The 14282-nt window shown below is 43.4% G+C and overlaps 1 protein-coding gene across 5 annotated transcripts in view; it reads right to left on the reverse strand.

Annotated features, from left to right (window-relative positions):
• Window positions 1-14282, reverse strand: part of LOC109872244 (phosphatase and actin regulator 1) — an 87692-nt gene that overhangs the window by 9879 nt on the left and 63531 nt on the right. For all 5 annotated transcript variants that reach the window (XM_031806872.1, XM_031806871.1, XM_020463414.2 and 2 more), the window contains exons 6-7: window positions 13023-13204; window positions 12715-12871 (exon numbers count right to left, since the gene is read on the reverse strand). In XM_031806872.1, the coding sequence (XP_031662732.1) occupies window positions 12715-12871; window positions 13023-13204 (339 nt within the window). The remainder of the gene's footprint in view (window positions 1-12714; window positions 12872-13022; window positions 13205-14282) is intronic.

Below are 14282 nucleotides of genomic sequence, written 5' to 3' on the forward strand. Positions count from 1 at the left end.
CGCTGATTTGGTGAGCGAGTGCATTAGCAAGTGCATTAGCAAGTGCATTAGCAAGTGCATCAGCGATATCATACCCACAGCAACTATTAAAACATTCCCAAACCAGAAACCATAGATTGATGGCAGCATTCGCGCGAAACTGAAAGCGCGAACCACTGCTTTTAACCAGGGCAAGATGACCGAATACAAACAGTGTAGCTATTCCCTCCGCAAGGCAATCAAACTAGCTAAGCGTCAGTATAGAGACAAAGTAGTCGCAATTCAATGGCTCAGACACAAGAGGTATGTGGCAGGGTCTACAGTCAATCACGGATTACAAAAAGAAAACCAGCCCCGTCGCGGACCAGGATGTCTTGCTCCCAGACAGACTAAACAACTTCTTTGCCCGCTTTGAGGACAATACAGTGCCACAGTCCGCTACCAAAACCTGTGGACTCTCCTTCACTGCAGCCTACTTGAGCAAAACATTTAAACGTGTTAACCCTCGCAAGGCTGCAGGCCCAGACGGCATCCCCAGCCGTGTCCTCAGAGCATGCACAGACCAGCTGGCTGGTGTGTTTATGGACATATTCAATCAATCCTTATCCCAGTCTGCTGTTCCCACATGCTTCAAGAGGGCCACCATTGTTCCTGTTCCCAAGAAAGCGAAGGTAACTGAGCTAAACAACTACCGCCCCGTAGCACTCACTTCCGTCATCATGAAGTGCTTTGAGAGACTAGTCAAGGACCATATCACCTCCACCCTACCTGACACCCTAGACCCACTCCAATTTGCTTACCGCCCCAATAGGTCCACAGACGACACAATCTCAACCACGCTGCCCTAACCCATCTGGACAAGAGGAATACCTATGTGAGAATGCTGTTTTAAATCAACTACAGCTCAGCATTTAACACCATAGTACCCTCCAAACTTATCAAGCTGTGCGACCCTGGGTCTCGAACCCGCCCTGTGCAAATGTGTACTGGACTTCCTGACGGGCCGCCCCCAGGTGGTGAGGGTAGGTAACAACATCTCCACCCCGCTGATCCTCAACACTGGGGCCCCACAAGGGTGCGTTCTGAGCCCTCTCCTGTACTCTCCCTGTTCACCCATGACTGCGTGGCCATGCAAGCCTCCAACTCAATCATCAAGTTTGCAGACGACACCACAGTGGTAGGCTTGATTACCAACAACGACGAGACGGCCTACAGGGAGGAGGTGAGGGCCCTCGGAGTGTGGTGTCAGGAAAATAACCTCACACTCAACATCAACAAAACAAAGGAGATGATCGTGGACTTCAGGAAACAGCAGAGGGAGCACTACCCTATCCTCATCCACAGGACAGTAGTGGAGAGGGTAGTAACTCAAGTTCCTCAGTGTACAAATCAAGGACAAACTAAATTCGTCCACCCACACAGACAGCGTGGTGAAGAAGGCGCAGCAGCGCCTCGAACCTCAGGAGGCTGAAGAAATTTGGCTTGTCACCAAAAGCACTCAAACTTTTACAGATGCACAATCGAGAGCATCCGGTCGGGCTGTATCACCGCCTGGTAGGGCAACTGCTCCGCCCACAACTGTAAGGCTCGCCAGAGGGTAGTGAGGTCTGCACAACGCATCACCGGGGACAAACTACCTGCCCTCAAGGACACCTACACCACATGATGTCACAGGAAGGCCATAAAGATCATCAAGGACAACCACCCGAGCCACTGCCTGTTCACCCCGATATCATCCAGAAGGCAGAGGTCAGTACAGGTGCATCAAAGCAGGGACCGAGAGACTGAAAAACAGCTTCTATCTCAAAGCCATCAGACTGTTAAACAGCCACCACTAACATTGAGTGGCTGCTGCCAACATACGGACTCCAGCCACTTTAATGGAGAAATTGATGTAAAAATGTATCACTAGCCACTTTAAACAATGCCACTTAATATGTTTCCATTACACTGTACTCTATACCATCTACTGCATCTTGCCTATGCCGTTCTGTACCATCACTCATTCATATATTTTTCTGTACATATTCTTCATCCCTTTACACTTGTGTGTATAAGGTAGTTGTGGAATTGTTAGGTTAGATTACTTGTTAGTTATTACTGCATTGTAGGAACTAGAAGCACTAGCATTTCGCTACACTCGCATTAACATCTGCTAACCCTGTGTATGTGACAAATCAAATTTGATCTTTAGCATCAAGTGCTTGACATGACTGGCTGAATACCGTATGACATTTAAATGTATTATTTCACCTTTGTTTAACCAGGTAGGCCAGTTGAGAACTTGTTCTCATTTACAACTGCGACCTGGTCAAGATAAAGCATAGCAGTGTGACAAAAAGTTCCACATGGGATTTTAAAAAACAGAAGTACAGTAAATAACAAGGTGGTTGAAAATGCTTTTAGATAGAGATCACTTGATTGGTCAATTGCACAAGGTCCAACCGAAATTTGATTTCCGCTTTTAACCCAACCCTTCCGAAAGCCACGCATACAGGTTTGAGGTGCGAGGGGATGCCACACTGGGCACTGTAATGAGGGGTTAAGTGCCTTGCTCAAGAGTACAACGGTAAGCAATGGATTTGATACCGGCGACCCTTTTAATTATTATTTTTTTTAACACACTTTGAATAAGTTCTGAACACAGCAGAAGCAGTTATTCGGCCTGAATCGATGATGGCTAGCTAGAGCTCCTTTTACTGCAGTGGGCTGAATCAAGGTTACATAGTGTTTCTTGGTAGTCTTAAATCTACTTTGAAACAAAAAGTACACACCTCATACATGGTTATGGGCTGTAAAAAAATGTTTTTAAATAACACACCTGTACCATGTCAGATATAGAGTTGAAATGTATTCGAATCCCAATATTACCCTTCACACACACACAAAATAACAAAACTGTTTGACATAGAAACACTGGATTGTTGGCGTTTTTCTTTTTATAATAACATTCCACACACAAGGTCATTTGATTGCAGGAAATAGCTAAGAGGTAGATGGGTAGACAACGGGTAGATATCTGCTGCTACAATGTCGAGGACCCCGAGATACAGCGAGGCGGATTGGTTAGTCTAGTTTCACTCGGCCACACACATCCTGGAGAAACAAGTCAGTGCCCGTGTCCAAAATCTCTTGCCTACTACTTACTGTGTACTAATCGTACTACATACTATTGTGAACGTACGGTTTAGTAAAAATGCAGTAGTAGGCAACTACCAACACACTAGGTTCATCCACACTCCATGTGTATGAATGACTCAGAATGTGACGCTCGCCATTCGTTTATTTTGGTACAGTGCCTCAATTTCTGATTATCAGCCATTGTCAAAAGCACTGAAAGGTCTGAAAAGACAATTCCATTCCTCTAGTGTGCAGCGAATTCTACCAGATCAAACGTCGCAATTACACTGAACAAAAAATAAAAACACAACATGCAACAAATTTCAAAGAGTTTAATGAGTTAAAGTTCATAAGGAAGTCGGTAGTAAATTAATTAATTATCCCCTAATCTATGGATTTCACATGATAGGTATCTGTGACCAACAGATGCATATAAAAAAATATATACAGTATATATTTTTAAAAAGGGTAGGGGCTTGGATCAGAAAACCAGTCAGTATTTTGTGTGACCATTTGCCTCATGCAGCGCAACACATCTCCTTTCCATGGAGTTGATTGTGGCCTGTGGAATGTTGTTTCACCCCTCTTCAATGGCTGGCTGAAGTTGCTGGACATTGGCGGGAACTGGAACACATGGTTGGACATGTCGATCCGCAGCATTCCAAACATGCTCAATGGGTGACATGTCTGGTGAGTATGCAGGCCATTGAAGAACTTGGACATGTTCATCTTCCAGGAACTGTGTATAGAGTCTCCTTACATGGGGCCACGCATTATCATGTTATAACATTAGGTGATGGCGGCAGATGAATGGCTCGACAATGGCCCTCGGGATCTCGTCACGGTATCTCTGTGCATTCAAATTGTAAATCGATACATTGCAATTGCGTTCATTGTACATAGCTTATGCCTACCCATACCATAACCCCACCGCCACAATGAGCCACTCTATTCACAGCAAAGTGCTCACCCACACGACACCCTACACACAGTCTACCCGGTACAGTTGAAACCGGTTGTCATCCGTGAAGAGCACACTTCTGCAGTGTGAGAATTTGCCCACTGAAGTTGGTTATGAAGCCAAATGGCAGTCCGGTCAAGACCCAGGCAAGGACAACGAGCGCACAGTTTGTGCAAACCCAGTTTCATAAGCTGTTCGGGTGGCTGATCTCAGAAGATCCCTTCGGTGTAGAAGCCAGATGTGAAGGTCCTGGGCTGGCGTGATTACACGTGGTCTGTGGTTATGAAGCCGGATCGATGTACAGCCAAATTCTCTAAAATGACATGGAGGTGGCTTATGGTAGAGAAATTAACATTCAATTCTCTGGCACCAGCTCTGGGGGGACATTCCCTGCAATCAGCATGCCAATTGCACGTTCCCTCAACTTGAGACATCTGTAGCATTGTGCACATTTTAAAGTGGCCTTTTATTGTCCCCAGGACAAGGTGCACCTGTCTAAATGGTCATGCTGTTTAATCAGCTTAATGATATACCACACCTGTCAGGTGGATGGATTATCTTGGCAAAGGAGAATTGCTAACTAACATGGATGTAAAAAAAAAAAATTGGTGCACAACATTTGAGAGAAATATTATTTTTGTGCATATGGAACATTTCTGGGATATTTTCTTTCAGCTCATGAAACAGACACTTCACATGTTGTGTTTATGTTTCTGTTCAGTATAGTATAACATCCTGGTATTTTTTTTCTTCACAACTATTTTCGCATACCCAAATTGCCTACTATTTCAGAACGTACGTAAGCTAGCGACTGCCGGACGTCTCCACTTCTTAGCATTCTGCTCCCAGCGTCAGCATTCTGCTGATCCACACACGCGCTGACCTCAAACCAACCTCAGGCAGTCTGACCTCTGCGCTTGTCCCAAAACATCAATATTCATCTTCGTCATCATCCTCATTGTTATACAATGCAGTGCCCTGTGCATAGCCATAATCAATGATATTACATAAGGAATAACTATAGGCAGGGGAGGCAGTAACAAATTACAAATACAATAGTTCAGGTTATTGAGAAGGTATTCCGAGCACTTGTACCTTCAGTATTATTTTTCAAAGTCAATTTTACTTACACACCCACACAGTGCATTTGTAAAGTATTCAGACTCCTTCCCCTTTTCCCCATTGCTACTTTACAGCCTTGTTCTAAAATGCCATTTTATTCCCCCTCAATCTACAAATACCCAATACTGTCAAAATAAAAAAAACTGAAATACCTTATTTAGATAATAATTTAGACGCTTTACTACGAGACTCGAAATTGAGCTCAGGTGCATCCTGTTTCCATTGATCATCGAGATGTTTCTACAACTTAATTGAATTTACCACAGGTGGACACCAATCGAATGGACATGATCTGGAAAGGCACAAACCTATCTACAAGGTCCCACAGTTGACAGTGCATGTCGGAGCAAAAACCAAGCCTTGAGGTCAAAGGAATTGTCCAAAGAGCTCCGAGACAGGATTGTGTCAAGTCACAGATCTGAGGAAGGGTACCAAAATATCTGCAGCATTGAAGGTCCCCAAGAACACAGTGAGTTCTATGATTCTTAAAAACGGAAGAAGTTTGGAACCACCAAGACTCTTCCTAGAGCTGGCCGCACTGCCAAACTGAGCAATTGGGGGAGAAGGGCCTTGGTAAGGGAGGTGACCAAGAATCTGATGGTCACTGACAGAGCTTCTGTTGAGATGGGAGAACCTCCCAGAAGGACAACCATCTCTGCAGCACTCCAACAATCAGGCCTTTATGGTAGAGTGGCCTGACGGAAGCCACTCCTCAGTAAAAAGGCACATGACAGCCCGCTTGGAGTTCACCAAAAGGACTCTGACCATAAGAAAACAGATTCTCTGGTCTGAAGACACCAAGATTCAACTCTTGGCCTGAATGCCAAGCGTCACGTCTGGGGGAAACCTGGCACCATCCCTACGGTGAAGCATGGCAGTGGCAGCATCATACTGTGGGGATGTTTTTCAGTGGCAGGGACTGGGAGACTAGTCAGGATCGAGGGAAAGATGAACGGAGGAAGGTACAGAGATATCATTGATGAAAACCTGCTCCAATGCACTCAGGACCTAAGACTGGGGAAATGGGTCACCTTCCAACAGGACAACGACCCTAAGCACACAGCAACGATAACACAGGAGTGGCTTCGGGACAAGTCATAGTTTTCATAGTTTGGGCTAGGCCCCTTAGTTCCAGGGAAGGGAAATCTTAATGCTACAGCATACAATGACATTCTAGATGATTCTGCGCTTCCACTTTGTGGCAACAATTTGGAGAAGGCCCTTTCCTGTTTCAGTATGACAATGCCCCCCCCATGCACAAAGCAAGGTCCATACAGAAATATGTATCAAGATTGGTGTGGAAGAACTTGACTGGCTTGCACAGAACCGTGACCTCAACTTTATCGAACACCTTTGGGATGAATTGGAACACCAACTGCTAGCCATGCCTAATCATAAACATCAGTGCCCGACCTCACTAATGATCTTGCGGCTGAATAGAAGCAAGAAGCAAGCAGCAATGTTCCAACATCTAGAGGAAGGCCTTCTTAAAAGAGTGGAGGCAGTTAAAGCAGGCAGTTAAAGCAGCAAAAGGGGGGTGTGGGGGGGGGGGGGGGGGTGATGTCCACATAGTTTGTCATGTAATATATGTAGAATTTTGTAGGCCATCCATTAAAGTAGATCATGAGGGCATGGAAAGTTTGAGAGCCCCTCGGAGCTCCCCCCCCCCCCACCCAAAAAATAAAGTCAAATTTCACACCACATGCCAATACAGGCCAATCAAATCGAGCTGTATATACAAATTGAACGATGATAGAAGATTTTGAAAATACGTATAGTGAAAGAAAGGAACGGTTTTTATCAAAGCGGTGTGTGTGGAAACAATGGAGCCTGACCAGTTCTACTTCAAGCACAGGAGAGGTGATGAAATACAACTCAGGATGATGAAACGTGGCAGCTTCACACACAATATATATATATAAATATATGAATAAATATTAATATATATATATTTAAACTCTGCTTCAAACCTGAGGAAACATTGTAGAGGTAAGATAGAGCCTTCAGAAAGTTATCATAACCCTCGACTTATTCCACATTTTGTTGTTTTACAGCCGGAACTCAAAATGGATTCAATTGAGCCAAACACTATCTCATAATGACAGTGAAAACATGTTTTTGCAAATGTACACCATTTACATAATGCAAGTATTCACACCCGAGTCAATACTTTGTAGAAGCACATTTTGCACCGATTACAGCTGTGAGTCTCTGGGTAAGTCTAAGAGCTTTCCACACCTGGAACATTTGCCCATTACTCTTTTCAAAATTCTTCAAGCTCTGTCTAATTGGTTGTTGATCATTGCTAGACAACCTTTTTCAGGTCTTGCAATAAGAGTGAAGTAGATTTAAGTCTAAACTAACTCACCACTCAGGAACATTCACAGTCTTCTTGGTAAGACACTTGTGTAGATTTGCCTTTTTATTTTAGGTTATTGTCCCGCTGAAAGGTGAATTCATCTGCCAGTGTCTGGTGGAAAGCAGACAACCACATTTTCTGCGAGAATTTTGGCTATGCTTACAGTATCCTGAAAATCTCCCCAGTCCTTTACGATTACAAGCACACCTATACCATGATGCAGCCACCACTATGCTTGAAAATATGGAGAGTGGTGCTCAGTAATGTAATGTATTTGCCTGAAACATAACACTTTGTATTCAGGACAAAACATTTTTTTTTGCAGTATTACATCAGTTGCAAACAGGATAAATGTCAGAACATTTTTATTCAGCACAGGCTTCATTTTTTCACTCTGTCAATTGTGTCAGATTGTGGAGTAACTACGTTGTTGAACCATCCTCAGTTTCCTCCAATCACAGCCATTCATTTATGAAATGGTTTTAAAAAGTTACACTTGGCCTCATGGTGAAATCCCTGAGCGGTTACCTTCCTCTTCCAGCAACTGAGTTAGGAAGGGCACCTTCATCTGTGTAGGGACTGGGTGTATTGATACACCATCCAAAGTGTAATTAATAACTTCACCGCTCAAACGGATATTCAATATCTGCTTTATTATTATTGTTCCCCATTTACCTATAGTTGCACTTCTTTACAAGACATTGGAGAAAAAAAACTTGTCTTCGTGGTTGAATCAGTGTTTGAAATTCACTGCCTGACTGAGGGACCTTACACTACCGTTCAAAAGTTGGTGGGGGGGGGTGTCACTTAGAAATGTCCTTATTTTTAAAAGAAAAGCTAAATTCTTGTCCATTAAAACAACATCAAATTTATCAGAAATACAGTGTAGACATTGTAAATTACTATTGTAGCTGGAAACGGCTGATTTTTTTATGGAATATCTACATAGATGTACAGAGGCCCATTATCAGCAACCATCACTCCTGTGTTCCAATGGCACGATGTGTTAGCTAATCCAAGTTTATCATTTTAAAAGGCTAATTGATCATTAGAAAACCCTTTTGCAATTACGTTAGCACAGCTGAAAACGGTTGTGCTAATTAAAGAAGCAATAAAACTGGCCTTCATTTGTGGGTTCGATTACAGAATCAAAATGTCCAGAAATAAAGACCTTTCTTCTGAAACCCGTCAGTCTACTCTTGTTCTGAGAAACGAAGGCTATTCCATGCGAGAAATTGCCAAGGAACTGAAGATCTCGTGGTCTACCTGAAGCATAATCTTGACACAATAACAGTAGGCGAAAGAGCAAGAGAGGCCGCATTCATCTGATGAAGAGGATTTCTCCTCATCACCAATGCCAAAAAGGTCACAAGGTACAGGGGAGCTGGATGGGTACTTTGCCTGTGTTTCAGACAGGATGGACTTGCTGCATTCCTTTCCATATATAAAAGAAGTTGTCCCTCAAACTGAACACAGCTCTGCCTGCCTCTACCATCTGTGAGTGTCTTTTTAGCTATGTTGAACTGGTCTTCACTGCAAAGCGAACCAGGATAGACGCGATTCAGTTTGACAATCAGCTCCTGCTGAAACTGAATAGCAAGTTCAGAGAGAAATGAAGGCCTTAGGACATACTGTAACGCCTTGTTGCTCAAGGAACACTACATAACCTAATGTACTCTGTACCTAGTGCTCTTCACGTGTCCACCCGAACCCCCGAGACCCAACCAGGTCCAAAATAAAAATACAACTTTTCCTTTGGTCCGAATCTGACAATCAAATATGACCATCGGGTCTATGTAACTACAGCTGATAGAGTGGACCTAACCACGGCTCTGCATAGTCTATAGCATATTTATTTTAAGTTAAATGAAAGCCTAGCCAACATATAAAGACCTGTTTGTTACTCAGAAGAGCTGATAATCAATTTTGGGTCAAGTCTAGACAGGGACTTGTTAGAATAGGGGTCAGGTCTGAGTGTGTCACGCCTTGGTCATTGTATTTTGTCAGTCTGCATGGAGCAGCCAGAGCTGTCAGTCTGCATGGAGCGGCCAGAGCTGTCAGTCTGCATGTGTTTTCGTTATATATTTGGTCAGGCCAGGGTGTGACAGGGGTTTATGTTATTGTATTTCGTATTGGGGTTTGTAGTATTTGGGATCGCGGCTGATTAGGGGTGTTGTATAGGCTTGGCTGCCTGAGGCGGTTCTCAATCAGTCAGGTGATTCACGTTGTCTCTGATTGGGAACCGTATTTAGGTAGCCTGAGTTCGCTTTGTATTTCGTGGGTGATTGTTCCTGTCTCTGTGTAGTTTCACCAGATAGGCTGTAGTTAGGTTTCACGTTCCGTTTGTTGTTTTCGTATTTGTATAGTTATTTCATGTATCGTCATTTTTCTCATTAAAATATCATGATTAACCACCACGCTGCATTTCGGTCCGACTCTCCTTCAACAAACGAAGAACGCCGTTACAGAGTGTCATCGGGTCCGGTAGAGTTCAGGTCTTATTGTTCTTGGGTTCGGGTCCCCCTCTTTAAATATGAAGTCAGGTCCGGGGTCAAATTTGTGGGAGCAGAGACGAACTCTCCTCTCTACATGTAGCCTGTATATAATTGATCGATCTAATGCAACATCTATAGCCCCTTCTGTATTTCAGGGAGGTTGGCTCACAATTGAGTATTTCCATGATGTTCCATTGTTGCATTCAGAGCTAATTTGACATCAAATTCTTTAGGTATGTCCAGTGTGCCCTGGCACTACTCCATTTGAACTGTTGTGAATTTGAGCGCGAGGGAAGGAAAATAGAGTAAATGGGTGATTTATTTTAAATTCAAAATAATGTATTTCTTAAATTCATCAACACATTTTAATTGCTTTGCAATGTTTCATTTATTTTCAATTAGTATGGACAAATCGCTCTTCTTTTTTAAATATATACAGATGCAGCAAGTGCCTTGCTGCTACTCAAACAATAATTGTACTTAATTCATACTGTACATTCATTTCTGCTTCCTTTTTCAATGTATTGCATGGAAAAGATCATGTGTTGCCGTAGCGAAATTAGCTATAAGGTATATTCTTTAATTTGTATTAACTAAATTACTTTAACTGACTAATTATTACTCAAATAATTTTACACACCAGTAGTTTTACTTATACTTGTATAAAATATCATTAAACTTGCAGTACATCTACTGGAGTAGGATATTTCAGTATTCATGAAATAAAAAATATCAACAACCCTATATTATGCCGTCTACCACAGCTTCCCTCATCTCCGTCAGAATAAGGAGAAAAGATGAGAGAAGAGATGGTTAAGGTCGTAAAGACCTCCTCCAGGATTAGAACCATCCATTTATACTGGCCTGCCACAAAGAGACCTGCTACAGAGGAGCACAATGCATGTGGAAAATAGCATGAAATTAGGAGTTGATGCTGTGTGCGTCCCAAATGGCACCCTAATCCTTATATAGTGCACTACTTTTGACCAGAGCCATGATTAAGCATCAGCTACCAGAGCAGCTTACCGATCACTGTACCCATATGTACAGTACACAGCCAATCTGTAAATAGCACACCCGACTACCTCATCCCCATATTGTCATTTATCCTCTTGCTCTTTTGCACCCCAGTATCTCTACTTGCACATCATCATCTGCACATCTATCACTCCAGTGTTAATGCTAGATTTGTAATATTTTGCCTCCATGGCCCATTTACCTCCCAACTCTTCTACATTTGCACACACTGTACATAGATTTTCTATTGTGTTATTAACTGTAGGTTTGTTTATGTGCAACTCTGTGTGGTTGTCGCACTGCTTTTCTTTATCTTGACCAGGTCGCAGTTGTAAATGAGAACTTGTTCTCAACTGTCCTACTTGGTAAAATAAAAAGGGGGGGGGGGGGGGGGGGGAAGACCCCTGCTCAAAGGTAGCGCTAGGGCTGCACAATTGAATGGAATTCACGTCGTTATGTAATGACATGTGCAATATCCATATCGCAAGAGATCCATTCCACTCTGTGTAACGTCCATTTTTAGAGTTTACTCCGTTGTCCTTCTCTGCTTGAGGCTGCTTGCCACATAACAACAAGGCCTTCTGCGAACACCACACCGTGTGCCAATCACAGCAGGGATTAGTAGCAGAGTACGGCCTCTTCTCTTTCACATCAAACCATAATGCTCCCTCTCTTCTCCTCACATTCTTCGCTCTTCTACCCCCCTTTCCATTCCGTCCAGCCTTTTATTCACTAACATCTCATTGTCTCCCCACTCGCAGGTTTGGTTCGGTCCAAACCGAACAGTTCGGTCCAAACTGAACAGTTCGGTCCAGCATCCTGTTCAGTGATGGTAGATTCAAAACCATAAAAGGAAGCCCTAATGATAACAGTGGGCCTTAAAAACAGCCTCTGTCTGCCGGCACAGCCATGTTATTTTCTCCTTGGATTAAAAAGAATCCATCTGTATTATTGCCATGTTTCAAATGAAAGATGAAGCGAGGGAGGGTGTTACTGCTGCGTTGTGTGTGTGTGTGTGTGTGTAACCACCGTGTTCCGTCTCGGCACAGAGAGAGTGTGGAGGAGTGGGGTGGTAATGGCTTGACACATATCACAGTGGTGATTCAGTGAGCGAGGGAGGATGGCAGGCCGTGGGAAGAAAAGAGGGAGAGCGAACAGAGAGGCCGAGATTATGCATTGCTGAAATGACGTCAGCTCATTTCTCAGCGCCCCTCTAAATGAGACGGCGGGTTTTTATCTTTCAAAAAATAAAAAAAAGACGTAAGAAGAATTTTAAAAAATGAAAAAAAAATTGAGATGAGTCATAGCAAGTTATGTTAGAAGGGATGTCAGACCATTTTCCCAGTGGGCCAAAGTGCCATATTTATTGTTAAACAGTTTCCTGACAGCTCTTATAGAGTAGAAATGGACACGCCTTTCAAAACACAGAGCTGCCCGTCTTCACTGCAGCAGACAAGAGGCATACTTAGTCTAGCGCTACATTAAGGGTGATGAAGATATTTAACATATCAAGCGGGCAAGGCTCTCTATTTACAGAAACACAATCAAGTGTGTTTTAGTCACTAACAGTCTGTGGCTGATAATTGCACTACTGAGAAGACTCTGGTCCATCTCGTTATGAGAGTTGTGCCTGGGCAGTCTGTGTGCCCTCGCTCCCTCACCGTGTGAGCTTGGTGCCTATCTGCTGCCTGGACTCCAGCCTCTCCTCGTCAGTCTGCATTGGCAGGATGTTCTTCTCCACCAGCTCACTCTTAGATGGACGATTACTCAGCTTGACGGCCAGAGAGTCCTTCCTCAACACCTTCAGAGCCAGGGTACCTACACAAAGACAACAGGAGTTAAACAAAGAAATGACCAGAACAGGGTACCTATAGTGCAGAGATGCCGCTAGTTAAAAGAAAATACAAAACATCTGTGGCTTAGGGGACAATTTTATCTGTGTGTGTGTGTGTGTGTATGAACCCCTTACTTGTAAAGAGTGAATCATCATCATCATCCTCGTCATCATATTCATCCTCATCTTTGTACATGCTGGGTAGGTCCTCGTAGTCGGACTCGTTGGGCATGTTCTCCTTGTTGTCCTCGTCGATGACCACAGAGGGCACCTGGCTTCTGTCCAGCAGACTACACTGACCAGAATGCATTGCATTGCTGCAGGGAGAAGAGAGTCATAATGATGGATATAATCTTCTTCATAGTAATCTCGCCCATCTACCACTTTCCCATGTTCCCGTTGGTTGCTATAGAAATGCAATGCGCTATAGAGTCATTATGACCATGACTCTACAAGTGGTTGACTCATTCCCATCTCCTGTGGAAGTCATCTGAGAAATTGAAGTCTTGCTGGAATTACCTTGACGCACCTCGGTGTGAGACGGAGGCTATGAGCTAGCCATTTGTCGATCATGGTCATTAGCACAAAATTGTCCATCTTGACTTGCAACCATTGAGCTAGTAAGACAGTCACACATTTCTGGTTATCTGAACCACAGGTTCCTAGATGGGAGTTCAGTCTGTTTGACAGCCACACAGTCTACATACCATGAGCTAATTTACCACATCCTTCATGTCACAGACCATTCAGGTCAAATTAAACAAAGTAGTCAATTAAACTGTCGGTGCGAGGGACTGGCTGCATACTGCAGAGTGGGGTTTTAATCAACATATTATACACGGATATCACAGACTACCCACAAGCCCCTGCTGTGAGCGCTCACTGAGGGCCGTTCAGCTCACCACGAGACACGCAAAGCAAGTAATCAAAGGACCAGGGACCAGAAGTCCTCAAAAGGATAGTAAAACAAGGGAAATTAGGACAAGTGGGGACATTTCGCCAGTCCCCACAAGGAAAAGGGCCATTTTAGGCTCAGAGGTTCGGTTTACATTTAAGTTTAGGGAAAAAAGGATTTAGAATGGGAATCAATTGTTTGGTCCCCACAAGGATAGTAAAACAAACGTGTGGATGTGTATATATATATTAGATAGGACCCCCTGTTGCAAGGCTGTATTGTACTCATGCATGCATAGTCTACCTGAATAATTAAGGGTACCTAGCGCTTCTATTCTACCCCTCTACACATGCGATATGATAATACTGGCTCTGTCCATGTCCCGTTTCAATTCATCTCAATTGAAAGATCGGGGCGATGAAGAATGGCTGACAGATTGATTCTTGTAGAGTTTTTTTTTTGTCCCATTTTTAGATTTCGGCAACCAAATGTTACATAAG

This window comes from Oncorhynchus kisutch, linkage group LG27, assembly GCF_002021735.2.
Source record: "Oncorhynchus kisutch isolate 150728-3 linkage group LG27, Okis_V2, whole genome shotgun sequence".
NCBI lineage: Eukaryota > Metazoa > Chordata > Actinopteri > Salmoniformes > Salmonidae > Oncorhynchus > Oncorhynchus kisutch.